The 24,037-nt window shown below is 37.8% G+C and overlaps 1 protein-coding gene across 5 annotated transcripts in view; it reads left to right on the forward strand.

Moving 5' to 3' along the window:
- NBN (nibrin) overlaps nt 1-24,037 on the forward strand; it is a 58,079-nt gene that overhangs the window by 12,434 nt on the left and 21,608 nt on the right. For all 5 annotated transcript variants that reach the window (XM_068983753.1, XM_068983757.1, XM_068983754.1 and 2 more), the window contains 3 exons: nt 8,023-8,140; nt 8,671-8,864; nt 17,975-18,072. In XM_068983753.1, the coding sequence (XP_068839854.1) occupies nt 8,023-8,140; nt 8,671-8,864; nt 17,975-18,072 (410 nt within the window). The remainder of the gene's footprint in view (nt 1-8,022; nt 8,141-8,670; nt 8,865-17,974; nt 18,073-24,037) is intronic.

Genomic DNA, 24,037 nt, shown 5'->3' on the forward strand with positions numbered 1-24,037 from the left:
GACTGAGGAATACCAGTTAGAAAACAAAGCTTTGAGTGCTCAAAGTGCTTCTCTAGAAACTGTTGTATTCCCCATGGTATTTAGGAAGGGCACTATTAAGAATGAGTGTGAGTGATAGTTGCTCAGTCATGCCTGACTCTGCAACCCCATGGACTGTAGCCTGCCAGGCTCCTCTGTTCATGGAATTCTCCAGGCAAGATTACTGGAGTGGGTTGCCATTTCTTTCTCCAGTAATCTGCTTTTTAATAGGCTGTCTAGGTTGATCATAACTCTTCTTCGAAGGAGTAAGCGACTTTTAATTTCATGGCTGCAATCACCATCTGCAGTGATTTTGGAGCCTCGAAAAATAAAGTCAGCCACTGTTTCCACTGTTTCCCCATCTATTTGCCATGAAGCGATGGGACCAGATGCTACGATCTTCGTTTTCTGAATGTTGAGCTTTAAGCCAACTTTTTTACTCTCCTCTTTCACTTTCATCAAATGGCTCTTTAGTTCCTCTTCACTTTCTGCCAGAAGGGTGGTGTCATCTATATATCTGAGGTTATTGATATTTCTCTCGGCAATTTTGATTCCAGCTTGTGCTTCTTCCAGCCCAGCGTTTCTCATGATATACTCTGCATAGAAGTTAAATAAGCAGGGTGACAATATACAGCCTTGACGTACTCCTTTTCCTATTGGGAACCAGTCTGTTGTTCCATGTCCAGTTCTAACTGTTGCTTCCTGACCTGCATATAGTTTTCTCAAGAGGCAGGTGAGGTGCTCTGGTATTCCCATCTCTTTCAGAATTTTCTACAATTTTTTGTGATCCACACAGTCTAAAGGCTTTGGCATAGTCAGTAAAGCAGAAATAGATGTTTTTCTGGAACTCTCTTGCCTTTTTGATGATCCAGCAGATGTTGGCAATTTGATCTCTGGTTTCTCTGCCTTTTCTAAAACCAGCTGAACATCCGGAAGTTCATGGTTCACGTACTGTTGAAGCCTGGCTTGGAGAATTTTGAACACTACTAGTGTGTGAGATGAGTGCAATTGTGTGGTAGTTTGAGCATTCTTTGGCAATACCTTTCTTTGGAATTGGAATGAAAACTGACCTTTTCCAGTCCTGTGGCCACTGCTGAGTTTTCCAAATTTGCTGGCATATTGAGTGCAGCACTTTCACAGCATCATCTTTCAGGATTTGAAATAGCTCAACTGGAATTCCATCACCTCCACTACCTTCATTCATGATGATACTTCCTAAGGCCCACTTGACTTCGCATTCCAGGATATCTGGCTCCAGGTGGGTGATCACACCATCGTGGTTATCAGGGTCGTGAAGGTCTTTTTTGTATAGTTCTTCTGTGTATTCTTGCCACTTCTTATCTCTTCTGCTTCTGCTAGGTCCATACCATTTCTGTCCTTTATTGTGCCCATCCTTGCATGAAATGTTCCCTTAGTATCTTTAATTTTCTTGAAGAGATCTCTAGTCTTTAACATTCTATTATTTTCCTCTGTTTCTTGGCACTGATCACTGAGGAAGGCTTTCTTATCTCTCCTTGCTGTCCTTTGGAACTCTGCTTTCAGGTGGGTATATCTTCCCTTTTCTCCCTTGCCTTTTGGTTCTCTTTGTTGCTCAGCTGTGTGTGAGGCCTCTTCAGACACCCGTTTTGTCTTTTTGCATCTCTTTTTCTTGGGGATGGTTTGATCAACACCTCCTGTACAACATTACAAGCTTCCATCCATAGTTCATCTGGCACTGTCTATCCAATCTAGTCCCTTCAATCTATTTGTCACTTCTACTGTATAATCGTTAGGGATTTGATTTAGGTCATACCTGAATGGTCTAGTGGTTTTCCCCACTTTCTTCAATATAAGTCTGAATTTGGCAATAAGGAGTTCATGATGAGCCACAGTCAGCTCCCGGTCTTGTTTTTGCTGACTGTATAGAGCTTCTCCATCTTTGGCTGGAAAGTATATAATCAGTCTGATTTCGGTATTGACCATCTGGTGATGTCCATGTATAGAGTCTTCCCTTGTACTGTTGGAAGAGGGTGTTTGCTATACCAGTGTGTTCTCTTGGCAAAACTCTTTAACCTTTGTCCTGCTTCATTCTGTACTCCCAAGGCCAAATTTGCCTGTTACTCCAGGTGTTTCTTGACTTCCTACTTTTGTATTCCAGTCCCCTATAATGAAAAGGACATCTTGTTTGGGTGTTAGTTCTAGAAGTCTTATAGGTCTTCATAGAACCGTTCAACTTCAGCTTCTTCAGCATTACTGGTTGGGGCATAGAGTTGGATTAGTGTGATATTGAATGGTTCGCCTTGGAAACAAACAGATCATTCTGTCGTTCTTGAGATTGCATCCAAGTACTGCATTTCAGACTCTCTTGTTGACTATGATGGCTACTCCATTTCTTCTAAGAGATTCTTGCTCACAGTGGTAGATATAATGGTCATCTGAGTTAAATTCACTCATTCCAGTCCATTTTCGTTCGCTGATTCCTAGAATGTCAGTGTTCACTCTTGCCATCTCCTGTTAGACCACTTCCAATTTGCCTTGATTCATGGACCTAACATTCCAGGTTCCTATGCAATATTGCTCTTTACAGTATCGGATCTTGCTTCCATCACCAGTCACACCACAGCTGGGTATAGTTTTTGCTTTGGCTTCATCCCTTCATTCTTTCTGGAGTTATTTCTCCACTGATCTCTAGTAGCATATTGGGCAGCTACTGACCTGGGGATTTCATCTTTCAGTGTCCTATCCTTTTGCCTTTTCATACTGTTCATGGGGTTCTCAAGGCAAGAGTACTGAAGTGGTTGCCATTCCCTTCTCCAGTGGACCACATTCTGTCAGAACTCTCTACCATGACCCTTCCATCTTGGGTGGCCCTACATGGCATGGCTCATAGTTTCACTGACTTAGACAAGGCTGTGGTCCGTGTGATCAGATTGAGTAGTTTTCTGTGATTGTGGTTTACTCATGCTAATTATTTCATTACCAGTTTTAAAATATTGTTGTTGCTTAGTTGCTCAATTGTGTCTGACTCTTTAAAACCCTGTCGACTGCAGCATGCCAGGCTTCCCTGTCCTTCACCATCTCCCAGAGTTTCCTGAAACTCATGTTCATTGAGTTGGTTGATGGCATCCAACCGTCTCATCCTCTGTTGCCCCCTCTACTCCTGTCCTCAATCTTTCCCAGCATCAGGGTCATTTCCAATGAGTCAGCTCTTCAAATCTGGTGGCCAAAGTTATTGGAGCTTCAGTATCAGTCCTTCCAGTGAATATTCAGAATTTGATTTCTTTAGGACTGACTGATTTGGTCTTGCTATTCAAGGGAATCTGAAGAGTTTCTCTAGTACCACAATTCTGGTACTAGATATTTTCAGTTCTGCAGTGCTCAGTCTTTTTTTATGGTCCCACTCTCAAATCTGTACATGACTACTGGAAAAGTCATGGCTTTGACTATATGGACCTTTGCCAGGAAAGTGATATGTCTGCTTTTTAATATGCTGTCTAGGTTTGTCATAGCTTTTCTTTCAAGGAGTCAGTGTCTCTAAGTTTTATGGCTGCATTCACTGCAGTGATTTTGGAGCCCAAGAAAAGAAAATCTGTCACAGCTTCCACTTTTTTTCCATTTGCCACCAGTGTTGGAACTAGATGCCATGATCTTCATTTTTTGAATGTTGAATTTTAAGCCAGCTCTTTCACTCTCCTCTTCAGTTTCATTAAGAGGCTCTTTAGTTCCTTTTTGCTTTCTGCCATTAGGGGGGTATTTTCTGCTTGTCTGAAGCTGTTGATATTTCTCCCAGCAATTTTTATTCCAGCTTGTGTTTCATCCCGCCTGGGTTTCATATGATGTATTTTGCATATAAGTTAAATAAGCAGGGTGACAATATACAGTCTTGTCATACTCCTTTCCCAATTTGGAACCAGTCCTTTGTTCCATGTCCAGTTCCAACTGTTGCTTCTTAAACTGCATCCAAGTTTCTCAGGAGTCAGATAAGGTGGTCTGGTGTTCCCATCTCTTTAAGAATTTTCCACAGTTTGTTGTGATCCTCACAGTCAAAGGCTTTAGTGTAGTCTCCCTTTCTCCTTTAATATATATATGTGTATATGTACATAAAATATATATAAAATATTACTAGCTATTTTAAACTAATTTGCCCAGTGCAGATGTTTTTACAAACTATTTATACCTGATAATGTGTATTTGCTTTTAAAAGTAACTGAACATCAGATTTTCTCTTTGTTTTCAGTTTCCACTTGGGAGGTCTCATGAATTTTATTATCTGGTTAACAGATAATATGATTTCCTCTAGAAAGGAATCATCATATTTTATTTATTTTTCGGCCACACCAAGTGGCTTGCAGGTTTGAATCCAGGCCCTCAGCAGTGAAAACATGGAGTCCTAACTACTGGGCCACCAGAGAATTCCTGAGATTTTGAAATAGATGATTCTTAACCTTTTTTGAGTCCTAGATCCCCGTGAGAACTTGAAAGCACTGATCTCTCCTCTGAAACTTCACTTACTACCAACTTGAAAGTCGCTCAGTCCTCTTGGACTTTTTACGACCCCATAGACATAGTCCATGGAGTTTTCCAAGCTAGAATACTGGAGTGGGTAGCTTTTCCCTTCTCCAGGGGACCTTCTTAACCCAGGGATCGAACCCAGATCTCCCGCATTGCACTGGATTCTTTACCAGCTGAGTCAAAATGGAAGCCCCAAAATACTGGAGTGGGTAGCCTATCCATTCTCCAGGGGATCTTCCTGACCGAGGAATCGATGTGGGGTCTTCTGCATTGCAGGCGGATTCTTTACCAGCTGAGCCGTCAGGGAAGCCCAGCTTGCTTAGTGCTTATTATGAGTCTCCCTAGAAAAGTTGATAAATACTGTAAATAATGACTCTTGTTACAGCTAATAAACCATTTTAATTCTAGATTATTTAGGAATGGAGGGATATGATAAGTGTTTACTACTGCTGATATGTTTTATGGTTTTTGGAATTTTTAGAATCAGTCATTGATTCTTACTTATTTAGAATCTCAGTGTATTCAACTTGCTTTTTTGTTGTTTTTTACTTTAGGTTAAGCATGGTTTTTTTTCTGACTTCAATTTGTGGCTGTATTAACTTCAATGGGCGTAATGAAACATCCCTAACTCTAAGATTGTTCAATAACTCCTAACTCAGTGTTTACTAGGAAAGACTATTAGTTCATGTTTGATAATCAAGTTTTAATACTATTTTAAATTATGTAGTTTTTTGCCTTAATAGATTCATATACCTTTTGGGATCCATTTTGATATGTTTATGCAGGACTGTATACTCAGTTATTAAATAGAGAAAAGATTAAATTAAAGATATTAAATAGTAGTAAGATGGTTTATAAAAGGATATGACATAAAAAATAAACATGCAAGCAAGCAAACTATAATATTTTTACCTAACAAAAAGTGTAGTCCTTTTGTTGCAATTATGTCTGCATCTCTGCACTGTTACCATGAAACAGTAAGTCAGGGGTAAGATAGAGTACCTGATGTGGTTAGTGATGTCTGATTTTCTTACACTGTTATAGAAGTACCATTATAGATGATTCCATTTAAAAGAAGTATTTAATTTTGATACTCTGTGCTCTAATATAGGAAGTCCATTAAAATATTGTTTATGTCTGAATATTAAAAAAATGATCCCTCAAGATAAAGGGAGTTTCCCTTTATTTGAAAATTCGCAGAGTTTCTCATATTACAGAGTGCTTTCTCAGTTACTTTATTTCAAACAACAAGCATTGCTTTGAGAAAACACTGTTGGAAGAGAGTCCTTACATCACACAAAACTAGCTGAATATTTCAACAGTGTAAGGCTCTGACTGCCCTATGCCTAAGGCCATTTCTCAGGGTTCTGTTTACAGTGAGAAACCTGGAGGGATGAAGTAATATCTGCTTCCAAGGACAAAGAGCAGGGCTGCTGAAAGCTTCTTATAAAATGGGTGGATTCCTAAGTTCATTGTAACACTGCTCTAGGGAGGTACTGTCTGTGTCATCCCCATGGAACTTGGTATTAGGGAGCTGCTGCAAACACAGTAAGGCTTATTGCTGGCTTTTCTCTGACCCAGGAGTCTCCTGTCTTCTGCCAACATCCATGAAATGGGTACAAGTTAACTTATTATCTTGTAATAAAATCACAGGCCCAAAAGATACATTAGCCTGAAACAAACATGGTAAATGAAAGTTTAGGAAATTATTAAGTTTAATTGTGTATTGTATCTCTTTGCTTTAATTTGCATTTTCTTGATGATACATGATGATACTAAGCATCTTTCCATATGCATATTTGCTCTCTATATTTCTTTGAGGAGGTATCTAATAAAGTCTTCAGCTGTTTTTAAAAATCAGGTTGTTTGTTTTCTTATTGTTGAATTTTAAGAGTTCTTTATATATTTTTGATAACAGTTCTTTATAAGATTTGTGTTTTGCAAATGTTTTCTCCCAGTCTGTGGTTTGTCTTTGCATTCTCCTGACATTATCTTTCGCAGAGCAGAACTTTTTAATTTTAATGAAGTCTCACTTATCAATCATTTATTTCATGGATCACGCCTTTGGTGTTATATCTAAAAAGTCGTCTCCATATCCAGGGCCATCTAGATGTTCTCCTGTGTTATCTTCTAGGAGTTTTATACTTTCGCTTTTATATTTAGGTCTGTGATCCATTGTGAGTTATTTTTTGTGAAAAGTATATGATCTGAATGTAAATTCATTTTTTTTTAATATGTGAATGTCCAGTTTCATCACCAGTTGTTGAAAAGACTGTAAACTTCATTGTAAAAGATCAGTTGACTCTATTTATGTGAGTCCATTTCTGGGTTCTCTGTTCTCTTCCACTGATCTGTCTCTTTTTTTCGTCAGCAACACACTCTCTTGATTACTGCCACTTTATATTAAGCCTTGAATTCTGGTAGTGTCAGTACTCTAACCTTGTTCTTCCTCAAGTTATTTGGATTGCGTTTATTTTTATAGATCAAGTTGGGAAGAACTGACATGTTGACAATATTAAGTCTATCCATGAACATTAGTAATTTTTACTAGAAGGTAGAGAAACTAAAAGACTGGTCAGTTAATAGCTCTAACAAAAGAACTGACTACATAGAATGTTGAAACTATGGACTGATGAGAAGTTTTAGTAATTATTTTTTGGTTTTATGTTTCTATTTTCTTCTATTCCCTAATATCTATGGATGACTAAGATGTGTTTATAGTATTAGCTTAAGGAGAGTATTACCTTAAAGAGCTAAAAGATTGTGTTTTTAAATCTTTGAAAATTGTATTTAAACTGACAAAATGTAGGTTCTAAAATTTCCTGAGCTTCTCCGAAGAGATTTATAACCAAACACGATGAGGTTTCCCAGGTGGCTCAGTGGCAAAGAATCTGCCTTCAGTGTAGGAGAACCAGGAAACACAGGTTCGATCCTTGGGTTGGGAAGATCCGAGTAGGAAATGGCAACCTGCTGCAGTATTCTTACCTGGAAAATTCCATGGACAGAGGAGCCTGGCAGGCTACAGTCCTTGAAGTCTCAAAGAGTCAGGCACAGTGGAGAGGCTGAGCACACACTCATGGAAGCAAGTCTAATATGCAAATAGAATTTGATTTCTAATGGATGGTATTTCAACCATTTGTTTTTTTTTTTGTCAGTTTTGGTTTTACTTTTATCACTTTTTAAAAGCTTCTTTGTATTGCTTTTTCTCTCAGCCATTTGTAATTCACATAATCATTTGGTTTATATATATGTAATTGTCTCTTGTTAGGATTGCCTGCTCTTACATTATGTAGTTTTAGAAAATAAAGAACAGTTCTGCTGTTCTGTGTTGCACCTGTCGTTATATTTATAGTAAAAGCATTCAGTCCTTTAGTCCCAGGTAAAACTCTTTAACAATACAATTGTATTATGGAAATTAAGCCTTTCTAGTTTTCTAGTCCAGATTGCCAAATTCTGTTTACAAATTTAATGTACAGTGTAGTATGTAATTATAATATACTTAATTTTTTATAGTTTTTACCCACCTGTTGATGAACCAGCTATTGAAAGTAAAGATATTGATCTATCAGGACGCCAGGAAAGAAAACAAATCTTCAAAGGGAAAACATTTGTCTTTCTAAATGCCAAGCAGGTAATATTATAAGCTAAATTTTCCTGAAGAAAATGTTATAAACTAGGATAAATTATTATCAGTTATCAGTTATTAGTACATTTCCTTTTGAGATCTTGTGTCAATGTCTGAAGGGAAATAAAAAACTACCTAGGCACCAGAACTTGCCCAGTGTTCATGTATATGACTGTGGCATTTCTTAATATCTGTTAATTGGCTGATTAATTAAGTTTATATAAATATATAAAAGGAAGAGACCAAAAACTTTTAACTTCTAATTTGTTTGGTTAGTTAGCAGCTGTTGAATGTCTTCTATGTGATGAACTGAGAGTTCCAGAAGTTTATGTTATAGGTGGAAAAATGTAAATAAGCTCACAGTTCCAGAACTGTGTAATGAGGAACAGTAATGGTACCTAGTGAACTAGGGGTTTTCTCCTAATGGAAGCTCAGATTGTCCTGTCAAGAAGTAGGATCATTTAATTTTAAGCATGTATTCAAGAAATTAATTATGGCTGTTCATTACTTTTTTCCTTTTTTTCCCCCATTTTTAGCATAAAAAATTAAGTGCAGCAGTTATATTTGGAGGAGGAGATGCTAGGTTGATAACAGAAGAAAATAAAGAAGATGATAGTTTCTTTTCAGCTCCTGGAACTTGTGTTGTTGATGCAGGACTAACAGATTCACAGACTTTAATTCCTGACTCTCAGAAAAAATGGATTCATTCAATTATGGATATACTCCAAAGGTACAGAATTATTCTTTATTAGTTTTTTTTTTTTTTAAGGGAAAGTAGGTTATTCTATATGTGAATTATTTATACTCCACATAGTAATATAAAGGCATATACAATGTCAAAAATGACAGAATGATCTTGGTTCGTTTCCAAGGCAAACCACTCAGTATCCCAGTAATCCAAGTGTGTGCCCCAACCACTAATGCAGAAGAAGCTGAAGCTGAATAGTTCTATAAGACCTTCTAGGATTAACACCCCCCAAAAGATAACCTTTTCATCATAGGGGACTGGAATGCAAAAGTAGGAAGTCAGGAGATACCTGGAATAACAGGCAAGGTTGGCCTTGGAGTACAAAATGAAGTAGAGCAAAGACTAACAGAGTTTTTGCCAAGAGGACGCACTGGTATAGCAAACACCCTCTTCCAGCAACACAAGAGAAGCCTCTACACATGGACATCACCGAAATCAGATTGATTATATTCTTTGCAGACAAAGATGGAGAAGCTCTGTACAGTCAGCATAAACAAGACTAGGAGCTGACTGTGGCTCAGATCATGAACTCCTTATTGCTAAATTCAGACTTAAATGGAAGAAAGTAGGGAAAAACCACTAGACCTTTCAGGTATGACCTAGATCAAAGCCCTTATGATTATACTGTAGAAGTGACAAATAGATTCAAGGGATTAGATCTGATGGACGGAGTGTCTGAAGAACTATGGACGGAGTTTTGTAACATTGTACAGAGGTGGTGATCAAAACCATCCCCAAGAAGAAGAAATCCAAAAGGCAAAATGGTGGTCTGAGGAGACCTTACAAACAGCTGAGAGAAGAAGAGAAGTGAAGGGCAAAGGAGAAATGGAAAGATATATCCATCTGAATGCAGAGTTCCAAAGAATAACAAGGAGAGATAAGAAAGCCTTCTTAGGTGAACAATGCAAAGAAATAGAGGAAAACAATAGAATGGGAAAGACTAGACATCTTTTCAAGAAAATTAGAGATACCAAGGGAACATTTCATGCAAAGATGGGCACAATAAAGGATAGAAGTGATACGTACCTAGGGCACAATAAAGGACAGAAGTGATATGTACCTAATAGAAGCAGAAGATATTAAGAAGAGGTGGTAAGAATACACAGAAGAACTACACAAAAAAGATCTTAATGACCCAGATAACCACAATGGTGTGATCACTCACCTAGAGCCAGATATCCTGGAGTGTGAAGTCAAGTAGGCCTTAGGAAGAATTCCTACCAACAAACTAATGGAGGTGATGAAATTCCAGCTGATGTATTTCAAATCCTGAAAGACGATGCTGTTAAAAGTGCTGCATCCAATTTGCCAGCAAATTTGGAAAACTCAGCAGTGGCCACAGGACTGGAAAAGGTCAGTTTTCATTCCAATCCCAAAGAAAGGCAATGCCAAAGAATATTCAAACTACCACACAGTTGCATTCATCACATACTAGCAAGGTAATGCTCAAAATTCTGCAAGCTAGGCTTCAACAGCAAATGAACAGAGAACTTCCAGATGTACAAACTGGATTTAGAAAAGGCAGAGGTAACAGATCAAATTGCAGACATTCATTGGATTATAGAAAAAGCCAAGCAATTCCAGAAAGACATCTACTTCTGCTTCATTGACTACGCTAGAGCTTTTGACTGTGTGGATCACAATAAACTGTGGAAAATTCTTTAGGAAATGAGTTACCAGACCACCTGATGTATCTCCTGAGAAATTTGTATGGAGGTCAAGAAGCAACAGTTAGAACCAGACATGGAACAACAAAAACTGACTCATAGTTGGGAAAGGAATACGTCAGGGCTGTGTATTCTCACCCTGCTTATTTAACTTCTGTGTAGAATATATGATGTGAAATGCCAGGCTATATGAAACTCAAACTGAAATCAACATTGCTGGGAGAAATATCAGTAATCTCAAGATATGCAGATGACACCACCCTAATGGGAGAAGGCGAAGAGGAACTAGAGAGCCTCTTGATGAAAGTGAAATAGAAGAGTGAGAAAGTTGGCTTAAAATTCATCATTCAAAAAATGAAGATCATGGCATCTGGTCCCATCACTTCATGGCAAATAGGTGGGGAAAAAGATGGAAACTGTAACAGACTTTATTTTCTTGGGCTCCAAAATCACTGTGGACACTGACTGCAGCCATGAAATTAAGACTTGCTCCTTGGAAGAAAAGCTATGGCAAACCTAGACAGTGTATTTTAAAAAGCAGAGATCACTGAGACAAAGGTCCATACAGTCAAAGCTGTGGTTTTTCTAGTAGCCATGTACAGATGTGAGAGTTGTACCATAAAAAATGTAGAGTGCCAGAGAACTGGTGCTTTCTAATTGTGGTAGTGGAGAAGACTCTTGATAGAGATCAAACCAGTCAATGCTGAAAGACATCAACCCTGAATATTCATTGGAAGGACTGATGCTGAAGCTCCAATACTTTGGCAGCCTGATGCAAAGAGCTGACTCATTGGAGAAGACCCTGATGCTGAGAAGGACTGAGGATAACATGACCCAGCAATCCCACTGCTGGGCATACACACCGAGGAAGCCAGAACTGAAAGAGACACATATACCCCAATGTTCATTGCAACGCTATTTATAATAGCTAGGACATGGAAGCAAGCTAGATGTCCATCGGCAGACAGATGGATAAGGATGTTGTGGTAAATATACACAATGGACTATTACTCAGTTATTAAAAAGAACTCATTTGAGTCAGTTCTAATGAGGTAGATGAAACAGGAGCCCATTATATAGAGTGAAGTTAAGTCAGAAAGAGAAACACCAATACAGTGTATTAATGCATATATATGAAATTTAGAAAGATGGTAACAACAATCCTATATGCAAGGCAGCAAAAGAGACACAGATGTAAAGAACAGATTTTTGGACTTTGTGAGAGAAGGTGGGGTGGGATGATTTCAGAGAATAGCATTGAAATATATATATTACCATATGTAAAATAGATGACTAGTGCAAATTCGGTCCATGAAGCAGGGCACTCAAAGCTGGTGCTCTGGGACAACCCAGAGGGATGGGGTGGGGAGGGAGGTTCAGAATGAGGGGACACGTGTGCATCCGTGGGTAATTCACGTCAATGTATGGCAAAAACCACCACAGTATTGTAAAGAAATTATCCTCCAATTAAATTAATTCATTAATAAACAAAGGTTAAGAAGGGAATGACAGAGAATGTGATGGTTGGATGGCATCACCTACTCAAGGGACATGAGTTTGAGCAAACTTCGGGAGATAGTGAAGTTCCGCGAAGCCTGGTGTGCTGCAGTTCATGGGGTTGCAACTAGTTGCACATGACTGAGCAACTGAATCATAACATATACAAGAATTATTATAAAGATTTTATTGTATATGGTTTGAAAATTTATTGTGACTTAGTATGCTTAAAGTAGAATAGATATATCCATGATAATTTTCTCTCAATACATATTTTCTGCCTCTTTTTTGTTACTTTAATAGAATTTTCAGAATATACATCTCTTTATAAAGTAGTATTTGTTTTCCTCTAGATTATGTAGTTGAGAAAGTTAAAACTCAAATATAAAATGTTTTCTGAAATAACCTAGAAATGTATTTTTCCCTGGATGATTAGTACCCATTGAAAATTTATATAAAAATTTTTATCCCTCCTGTATATATAGGCTACTATAGGAGTGGGCTTCCCTGGGAGCCCAGTTGGTAAAGAATCTGCCTGCAATTCAGGAGAACCCGGTCTGATTTCTGCATCAGGAAGATCTGCTGGAGAAGGAATAGGGTACCCACTCCAGAATTCTTGGGCTTCCCTGGTGGCTCAGCTGGTAAAGAATCTGCCTGGAATGTGGGAGACCTGGGTTCAATCCCTGGGTTGGGAAGATCCCCTGGAGAAGGGAAAGGCTACTCACTCCAGTATTCTGGCCTAGAGAATTCCACGGACTGTATAGTCCATGGGGTTGCAAAGAGTCGGACACGACTGAGCGACTTTCACTTTCAATTTTCATAGGAAAGCAGAGAAAGAAGTATCAAATATACTAGAATAGTGTTTGTAGTTGGGGGAGGACCATTTGAAAGCACTAAAGCAAGGATTTTTTTCCTGGACTCTATTGGTATTAATAATCTTTGAAGTACAAAGTAAGAAATCAGCCTTGGCAGTCTGTTGACTAAATTCTTATTCACTTAGTAAAACATTATTAGGGCTTATGGTATTTGTATGTATAAAATGTCCATAAATAAACAAGCTATCTCCAGTGTTCATTTTTCTTATCCCAGGAGTTCTTCTGACCATGAAGGACTTTTTTAAAAAATGAATTTGCTGAAGTAAAAAGTAAAACTTCAGTCTGTGTCCCATAAATATTTTGCTTAATGGAGATGTAGTAACTGCTGTGAAAAAGGAAATACCTGTGTAACAAAAGTACCATCATATTACTGTAACCAAAATGTACTGTAATTATGTTTTAGGCACTGGGGATATAATGGTAAACAAGATAGCCATGGTTGTCTAGAGGAAAAGACAGATAGAGACAAGTAAACAGATAACTACAAATGTGTATAAGCAAGCAGAGTAACAGAGCAGGCGGGGAGAAGTTTATTCTACATAGAGAAAGCTTCTTTCAGGCAGTATTTTACCTATGACCCGTTTTTAAAAGACATGCCAGACAACAGCAATAATAACTTACTGTAAGCTGGTCCTGTTTTAAGCATTTTACATATATTAAGGCATATTTTACATATTTAAGCCACACAGAATCCTGTGTATTTTTTTGTCATGATTCTCATTGTGCAGAAAGGGCAAAAGGGGATTTGAGTAGAACACAGGGACTGATGAGAGGAGCCAGCGTGTTAACCCGCGAGTCTGGGTACGGAGCCCGTTCCATCTTGCTGCCTTTCATGTATAGGGACCCTGAGGTAAGAACAGAGCCAGGGTGCAAGGTTGCTCAGAGGCTGGTGACCAGATCATGAGGTGACATTTTGTTCTATAGTCTTCGGCCCCTGTTTCAGTTTGGTTTTGGAAGGAGGATGATTTTACAGTTTGAGAAAGACCATCACTTAAGATAATACCTGTCCAGTTAGTCTAAGCCATTGATTGTCATGGAAAGTGCAGTTATAGCAAACCAGTAACTTCAGCTATTGACTGAATTTCATACAATCTGCCAACATTGGGATTGGTTAGTGCCATGACTCTGTTGATTCGTTGTCAGAAGTGGCTATAGGATATCAGTTAAATATCTCTGAAAAAGATTAGAAGCCTAGGGGAACAATATAACCGTGATGTTTGTTCTTGCTGAGATATGTTCCCAGTATCTTAGTCCAAATTTAGGAACTCTTTTTGTTGCTGATTTTTTTCTTTTTTTATCCTCTCTGCCCTCTCTTCTCACCTGCTCCATGGCTTTGCATAAGATTGAATGAATTACAATCTTTGGATTATATGATACACTGTCATCATTGAACTAAAATAATATATATTCATTTTGTTCACTAATTATTTTAAATAAATTTCTGTTATTGTAAACTCTTGAGACCATCTTTGTATGTTTCCTGCTGGTACTTGTGCAGGATTTTCTTTGGGATATATTACTACATTACTAGGGTTAGAACATTCAACAGTATCAAACTGTTTTGCACTTTATACTTCTACCCATGGTATATAAGAGATCAAGTTAGATGCACACCATTTTCAAGACTTGGTATTTTCAGACTATCATTTTTGCCAGTTTAATGGATATTTAATCATATCTTGTGATTTTGATTTATATTTCTCTGATCATGCTGCTGCTGCTGCTAAGTTGCTTCAGTCGTGTCTGACTCTGTGCAACCCCATAGACGGCAGCCCACCAGGCTCCCCCGTCCCTGGGATTCTCCAGGCAAGAACACTGGAGTGGGTTGCCATTTCCTTCTCCAATGCATGATCATAGGTGATGGCTAACATTTCTTCAAATGTTTATTGGACATTTAGTTTTCCTCCTTTGTGAAATACATGTCTCTCGCCCAGTTTTTTGTTGGGATAGTTGTATTCGTTTTAGAAAGGTAGAGATTTCCCCAGTTTTATATGTTCTTCTGTGTGTGTGGGGTCTGTGTATATATATTAATAGTTCTCTATAATGTTATTACATGTGTAGGTTCGTGTACTCGCCATAGGTAAGATACAGGACAGTTCCATCACAAGAATCCTCATGTTGTTCCTTTATAACCACACATCCCTCCCCACTTCCCACTCCTTGTCTTTAAACTTTGGCAACCAATAAATTTGCTCTCCATTTCTAAAATTTTATTGTTAAAAAAATATACATATAAATGAAATCATCACAGCATATACCCTTTTAGAATTTTGTGTTCACTCACCATGATTCCTCAGAGATTCATCTAGGTTTTGTATATCAGTCCTTTTTTATTGCTGAGTAGTGTTTCATGGTATCAACAACCATATATGGGTATTTTTAATTACATTTTCCAGTTTACTGTTGATGTATAGAAGTTCAGCTGACATTGATAATAATATCATATCCCACCACCTTGTCAGACTACCCTTTATTTCTGATTTATCTGTAGTCTTTTTTTCTGTAAACCATATCATCTGAAATGGTATTTCTCTCCTTTTTAATCCTTATGCCTTTGGTACTGCTCTCTGTTATTCTCTTTCTCTCTTGGTTTTGGATGAACTGGGACATCCAAAGTGGTGATGGTAGCCACATTTATCTTACTATTGACTTTAAAAAGAATGCTTCCAGTGTTTCTCCATTTAAGATGATGTATGTCTGTTTAACATTGTTACAAAGTGTGTATTTTATAAAGCCCATCTTTATAACTGATTTTCATAATATAGTATATAGTTTCAGAAGTGTTAGTAGCACAGTAAATTTTGAATTGCCTAAAATATTAAGTAGGTATTCATATATATCATCTGATGATACTTTTTTAAATCTGGTTTTTTTTTAGTATTGTTATAATTGCACAGAGTTCAAGTCTAATTTAAATTGTTGTTTAGTCGCTAAATTGTGTCTGATTCTTTGTGACCCCATGGACTGCAGCCTCTAGGGTTCCCTGTCCTTCACCATCTCCTAGAGTTTGCTCAAACTCATGTTAATTGAGTCAGTGATGCCATCCAACCATCTCATCCTGTGTCCCTCCCTTCTCCTGCCTTCAATCTTTCCCAGCATCAGGGTCTTTTCCAATGAGTCAGCTCTTCGCATCAGGTGGCCAAAGTATTGGAACTTCAGCATCAGTCCTTCCAATGAATATTCAGGGTTGCTTTCAAAAAAATGAATGTTAAGCGTTTGAAAAAATATCTTTAAACTACTTCAGCCACTTAAAATACATATGCATATATATATATTATTTATTCTGTGGTATGGATATACTGCAGTTTGTTGAATCATCCACCCATGAAAGAACGTGTGCGTTTTTTCAGTTTTTGTTACAAATAAAGCTGCTGTGAACATTTGTGTACAGGTTTCTGTGTGAGCATAAGTTTCATTTCTCTGGAATAAATGCCCACAAGTGCAATTTCTGGATTTTAAGGTAATTGCATATTTGTGTGGCTTAAAAACGTTTTTTTCTTTATATATTCTTGACATTAATCCTTTTGTCACTTTTATATATTACAGAATCTGTTACCACTTTGTAAAGTATCTTTTTATTGGGTTGATGAGTGAAAGTCCTTAATTTTAGTATCCTAAAAGTTAACTGTCTTTCATTGTCAGTATTTTTTTTTTAATTTTACTTAAGAAATCTTTTTCTACTCACAGATCAAAAAGATATTCTCTTCAATTTTTTATTAATATTTTGATATTTTGGTTTTGAAATTTATCTTTAACCTGTCTGAGACTCATTCTATTTTATACCAAGGGATCTTAAATGCATGGGAACGTATTTGGCTTTTGTCTGTTTCATTGAGCAGTATAACTGTTCTTGTACCAATACCACGTTTACTACATTGTCTTAATTACTAGAACAATTTAAGCCTTCAAATCTAGTAGGACAGATCTTTTCTTTCTGCTCTTCTTCAAAAGCATCCTGGCTATTCTTGGCTTTTTATTTTTCCATATACGTTTTAGAGTCATCTTTTTAAAAACTTTACAAAACCAAAATTTTTCATTTTACAAAGAAAAATGAAACATTTTTCAAATGTTAAACATTTGAAAAAGACCTTTTAAGCTACTACAACCACTTAAAATATCTCTGTAATACATATTAAAAAGGGTTTTAAAGCCCTTGAAACTTGAGGTGTAGTTTCTATATAGCATTATTAAGTTAAATTATATTTGGTTTATGTCATTATTCACATTACAGAATAACAAAAAATGAGTTCACCATAGATTCCTTTAATAAGATTCAGTTATACATGTAAATTTTGTCAAATGATTTGATTTACTAAAGTTAAAATTATAATACATATATAGATGTATAGTTCTTTGTACTTTTTTCCCCTCCTTCTCTCCCCTCCCCTTTTTCTTTCTCTCTTTTAAGTCTTAGGATTCTAGTAATCATAGATTTGCCTTAAAAAAATTATTTTATTGCTTCATCTGAATGTTACTGTTCTTGGTGTGACAATTATAGAGTTTTAGAACTGGAAGGATCTATATCCCTTAGCTTAGATCTGTATTTTACAGGTGAAATAATTGAATTACTAAAAGGTGATGAACTTGCACAATGTAATGTTGCTCCAGTGAATAAGCTAGTACTATGCTGCTGCTGCTGCTAAGTCGCTTCAGTCGTGTCTGACTCTGTGAGACCCCATAGATGGCAGCCCACCAAGGCTCCCCTGTCCCTGGGATTCTCCAGGCAAGAACACTGGAGTGGGTTGCCATTTCCTTCTCCAGTGCATGAAAGTGGAAAGTGAAAGGGAAGTCGCTCAGTCGTGTCCGACTCTTAGCAACCCCATGGACTGCAGCCCACCAGGCTCCTCTGTCCATGGGATTTTCCAGGCAAGAGTACTGGAGTGGGGTGCCATTGCCTTCTCCAAGCTAGTACTATATGTATTTGCAATTCTCTCTGTACCATTAAATTGTGATATTACCTGAGGGGAAAAAAGGATAGATTCAGTTGATAACATCTTAATAAAAATTGTTAATTTTAATGTATTATTATGCTTAAACTATTTTATTCTAACAGGCAGGGTCTTAGACCTATTCCAGAAGCAGAAATTGGATTAGCAGTTATTTTTGTTACTACAGAGAATTACTGTGATCCACAGGGCCAGCCCAGTACAGGTAATTAAAATATTATTTTATTGATTCTTCAGCAACTTTATATGTAAATGGATGATAAGCTATATGTACATTATACTTGCCAGGGTGACCATTTTTACCATCTTTTAAAGGTCATATGTTTATCTGTTCATTTATTCATTCAATAAATATTTGTGGCTACTAAGTACTTGGCACGGTTGTAAGTACTGAAGGATCAGTGGTGAATAAAGTAAACAAGATACCTTTACTGTGAGCTTTATATCCTAGAAGTCAGGATTCAGACAGTTAACAAGCATACACATCTGATAAGTTCTGTTAAGGCCAAGTACAAAGGGAAGGCTGAAAAGTGACGTGATAGTGACTGGGAGTAGGCTCTTTTAGATTGGGAGTCAAGTATGGTCTCACTTAGTATGTCATGTTTGAGCACCTTATGTCCTGAAGTGATGGGGAAAGGCAGCAATGGAAGGATCTGGGTAGCAGAATTCCAGGTAGAAGGAACAGATCACAATCACACCTGTGTGGAGAATGGATTCCGAAGGCCCCAGATGGAAGTGGGAACATGAGTAGAAGCTCCTGTGAAGGTCCAGTTGAGAGGAGCCTGGTGCCTTGGACCAAGGTGGGCAGCACAGTAGAGAGCAGAAAAACAAACGGAGGCCAGGTTTTGGAGCTAGACCCAGCAGGTCTTGCCTGTGTAGGATTTAGAAACAACTGAGATCTAGTCTTTTGGCATGAATAACTGGTTGGATGATGGTGCCATTTATGCAGATAAAGAATACATATTATAATCATCTCCACGTTGACTGTTACAAAGCCATTTTACGCAGAGCAACTATTACCCTTCTTTTAAAAACTCACTCCCCTACTCTCTTGATAAGCTGATGTTGCCATTAAGAAAGTGGCTCATTTATTTTTTCCTTCTCGCTTCTTTACCTTAGATATTCTTACATTTATTGTCCTTGCTAACTTTTCTTTGTCTAGCTATGAGTGCATCCATTCAGTATTTCTTTATACATTTATTTGCATTCTAGATTCTTTTTAATAGTTACTTATCAGCAGTTATTGGACTTGAACCAAAAGGCAAGTTATGACAGCACCACCTGATTATGTGCTCCAGGCAGTATCACAGGAGGTAACATTTATGTTGTAGCCCACTGAATGACACCAATAGAATTGGACAGTGTACCTTCCAATTGGTAATAATACCTGCCATCACTTGAATTTGCAAAGATTGCAGTGCTTTACATTTGGCATTCCAATTTAATATGCAAAACAATCCTTTTAAGAGAGATGACATTTTTGCATTTTATAGGTGAGGAGACTGATGTACAGAGAGGTTAAGAAATTAGCCAGAGGTCACATAAGAAATAATTGAATTCAAACTGACTCTAAGTCAAAGCTGTTATGATAATATTGTATTGCTCTTGTGATTGATGGTGTGGGGGTTACTGGGAGCAGATATAAAAAGGTAGACAGCTAGTCCTTAGATTATGTGATTCGGTGAGAATGTTTATTCACCTGAAATCTCTACCCTTTCCCATGAGTGCACTGGACATACTTCTGTCTTTAAACAGTTAACCTTCAAATACAGGTTAAGAGCTTGTGAAGTTTTCATTATAGTTGTGGTATGGTGACTGTTTCCTCAGAATTCATGACTGAGATTCTCGGAATTTATCCTTACAGTCAGAAGTAAAGTATCTCTTTAGCCTCTTTCAGAAAACTACTTTGATGTAGATACCAAAAGTGAGCCATATTCTTGGAGAAGCTGTCCACTGGCGAGCTCCCAACCCTTTAGAAATAGCATATACTGTAGATACTATTTTGTTGACAGTGGATTTCTGTTCTGTTATAGAAAAAAACAAAACCCTATGTATAATTTCAGATTTTAACAACACAACAAAAATATGTAAAAATAAACAATCATTGAGTCTTTGTGTATGGCTTCCCTTTCCCAGTACCTGTTCGGGACAACTGTCCTTTGTTTTTCTTTCAGAAAACTGGTTCTCAGTTAGATAGGTGCTTCAGAAACATTTTTTAATGCAGATTCACATTCTGTGTAATTCAGGATGTTGTGGGATGCAGCCAAAGCATCAGATTTTTTTGGTTTGTTTTGCTTGATTTTAACCTCCTGTTTATTATATAAACTCCAAGAAACTAAGGAAGGACTGGGCTAGAGAGGAGGTACTCAGACCATCAACTTCAGTCATTGTTTTACTCATCCAAGACCTGAAATTCTCCCTCTGTAGCTTCTGCTCGCGAGGCTTGCTCCCATGAAGATACTGCCCTATTTGAACCCTCCGTATCTTTCTTTCCTGAGGGCTGTTACAATTGCCCCCAGTGAGAGTCCTGCCTCCATATTCATCTGTACAGTTAATTTTTCACTTTGCCACTAGAATCACTTTCCCATTTCCTAAAAACTTTTGCTTGTTCTTATTATCTGTCAAATAAATCCTTAAGCCCTTTGTCTAGACTTTTGAGCTTTCAACAGTTTAGCTGTGGCCTATCTCTTCCCGTCGTCATCTCTTTTGTTTAGTATACTTCCCTAGAGAATATATATGACATGTTTTTTAGAATTTCTTAATTTATTTGGGAATAATTCTAACTTATAAATAAAATAACATGTATAATATGCTATATTTGTATATGTGCCATACTCCTTGACCATGCTCATCATGGTCCTTGTTCCTAGAATGCCACCACTGCTCTTCAAAATCTGACTCATTTCACAAATGCATACCTCCTTCATGAAGTTTTTCTAAGTTTTTTTTCCTCTCACTATTCTTCTCCAAGTTAGTTATTCTGTTTTCTTTATCCCAGTAACTTTTTTTTTGCGTTCCGGTTAGAGTTTCTTTCTACTTTGAAATATCACCAGTTGTTTCCATGCCTCTTTCAGCCACTAGATTGATTGTAAGCTTTTATTAATTTCGAATTTTCTGACATCACCAAGCATGATACTTGTTTGTAGTTGATATGAATATTTGCTTAATTGAACTAAGTTATTAGTACATAAGATTATCTTTGCTTGAATGGGCCAACAAAATTTATCATTTATCAAAATTTTTATTACATTTCTGCTGTTAGAAAGGTATTTATGGCCAGAAGGTCCTTAGAGATCATCTAATCTTTCTAATATTAAAAGGTAAGAGACCTGAAGGCTAAGCAAAGTTGCTGCTGCTACTGCTAAGTCACTTCAGTCATGTCCGACTCTGTGCGACCCCACAGACTGCAGCCCACCAGGCTCCCCCATCCCTGGGATTCTCTAGGCAAGAATACTGGAGTTAAAGTCCTATAAATAAAATGGCCAAGTGTGTGTGTGCTCAGTTGCTAAGTCATGTCTGACTCTTTGCAACCCCATGAATTGTAGCCTGCCAGACTGCTCTGTCCATGGATTTTCCAGGCAAGAATACTGCTGTGGGTTGCCTTTCCTCTTCCAGGGGATTTTCCCAACCCAGGGATCAAACTCGTGTTTCCTGCATTGGCAAGCAGATTCTTTATTGCTGAGCCTCCTGGGGAAAGCTCCAAAATGGCTAAGACAGTTCTAAAATTTAGGTTTTCTGATTACTAGACCAGTACCTTTTCTATTGTGTTATTTCATATGGAAACATGGTCATAAGAAATTGGTAAAATCTGTGTTACAATTTCTTGCACATATTCATAGGTAGGTCTGTGTGGGTTCCAAATCATAGCCATCTGACTTACAGACAATTTTAGGACACAGTTTGGGGGGAACAGAGTGAATGCCTTTCCTCCTTTTTTTTCATCCTTTGTTTCCTCTTTTCCTTTCATATTCATTCATTTATTTTTCAACAAGTATTTTTTGAACAGTTGTTATATGCCTTTAATTATTCTGAAAACTTGGAATAAAGAGGTGAACAGGGTAGAGCAAATCCCTCTCATTATGGTATTTTAGCAAGGAGAGCTTTGTCCTTAATCTTACTGTCGACGAACAGTTACTCTGGTTCATTAGGTTCAATTTATGTGTTTCTTTTGGGCTTGCCTCATGGCTCAGTTGGTATAGAGTCTGCCTGCAATGCTGGAGACCCAGGTTCGATTCCTGGGTTGGTAAGATCCCCTGGAGAAGGAAATGGCAACCCACTCCAATATCCTTTCCTGGAGGATCCCATGGACAGAGGAGCCTGGCAGGCTACAGTCCACAGGGTTGCGAGATAGCGACACAATTGAGCAACTGAGCCACTACCACCAAGTGTTTCTTGCAGTGATTATATACCCAGTTTTAATTACTGTTTTCTGTAAACTGTTCAAGCTAAAATGAATTTTAGGGTATGTATGTAAAAGGAATGCCAGTGAGCTTTTAAGGTGTTCATATAATGTGAGTGATAGAAGTAGGTTAAATACCTGAATTTGGAATTCGTTCAGTTCAGTCGCTCAGTCATGTCTGACTCTCTGCGACCCCATGAATCGCAGCACGCCAGGCCTCCTTGTCCATCACCAACTCCCGGAGTTCACTCACACTCACGTCCATCGAGTCCGTGATGCCATCCAGCCATCTCATCCTCTGTCATCCCCTTCTCCTCCTGCCCCCAATCCCTCCCAGCATCAGAGTCTTTTCCAATGAGTCAGCTCTTCGCATGAGGTGGCCAGAGTACTGGAGTTTCAGCTTTAGCATCATTCCTTCCAAAGAAATCCCAGAGTTGATCTCCTTCAGAATGGACTGGTTGGATCTCCTTGCAGTCCCAGGGACTCTCAAGAGTCTTCTCCAACACCACAGTTCAAAAGCATCAATTCTTCGGCAGTTAGCCTTCTTCACAGTCCCAACTCTCACATCCATACATGACCCCTGGAAAAACTGTAGCCTTGACTAGACGGACCTTAGTTGGCAAAGTAATGTCTCTGCTTTTGAATATGCTGTCTAGGTTGGTCATAACTTTTCTTCCAAGGAGTAAGCGTCTTTTAATTTCATGACTGCAGTCACCATCTGCAGTGATTTTGGAGCCCCCCAAAATAAAGTCTTGACACTGTTTCCACTGTTTCCCCATCTATTTGCCAAGAAGTGATGGGACCAGATGCCATGATCTTCGTTTTCTGAATGTTGAGCTTTAAACATTTATTAAATACATCCTATGTCAGGAGGATCTAACAGTGATAATTTAGTTTTAATACTTAGTAAGTGTCAACTTAAAATTTTTTTCTGTTTTTTTTTTTTTTAATTCCATTAACTTGTTTATATCCATTATATACCAAACATTGCTCAGAGACTGGAGATGTAGAAATGAGCAAGACTCAGTTCCTGTTCTCAAGGAGGTTCCAGGTCTAGTGAGAGCAAGTAACGAGTATGGTATAACATGATGGTAACGATAACAGCAGGCACTTGCATGGAGAAGGAAATGGCAACCCACTCCAGTGCTCTTGCCTGGAGAATCCCAGGGACAGAGGAGCCTGGTGGGCTGCGTCTATGGGGTCGCACAGAGTCAGACAGGACTGAAGCAACTTAGCAGCAGCAGCACTTGCATAGTCCTTACTATGTTCCAAGATTTATCTAAGTGCTATCCATCTATCAATTCATTTTGCCCTTAAAACGTGAGGAAAATATTGTAGTTATCTTCATTTCGTAAATGAGGAAACTAAGGCACAGAGAGTTTAAGTAATACAGGTCACACAGATAGCATTAAAAAGTTAAAAAGAGCGTGTTAACAGTTGATAGAGTGATGTAAAGGACGGCAGGGGAGCCAAAATAAAGGGCATGTAATTCAGTTTGGGAGGTTTAAGAAAAGTATTCTGGAAGAGTGGCACTTAAGTTAAATTTCTCCTGGTATATAAAATGATGAAGTGATCATTATGGTTTTCTGGAGTAGCCGAAAAAATGTCTGTCTAAAACTGTTATCTCTTCAAGTAGTATATTCCTTCTGAAAGTTAAATTCACCTTGATTTTGATTTGTGTAGATATACTTTTCATGGGGGGAGAAATTTTAATGTTTTGGTCTCCTGACTAAAGCATAATTTGAATTAGAATTTAAGTTGAGTTTATTTT

This window comes from Capricornis sumatraensis, chromosome 11, assembly GCF_032405125.1.
Source record: "Capricornis sumatraensis isolate serow.1 chromosome 11, serow.2, whole genome shotgun sequence".
NCBI classification, from domain to species: domain Eukaryota; kingdom Metazoa; phylum Chordata; class Mammalia; order Artiodactyla; family Bovidae; genus Capricornis; species Capricornis sumatraensis.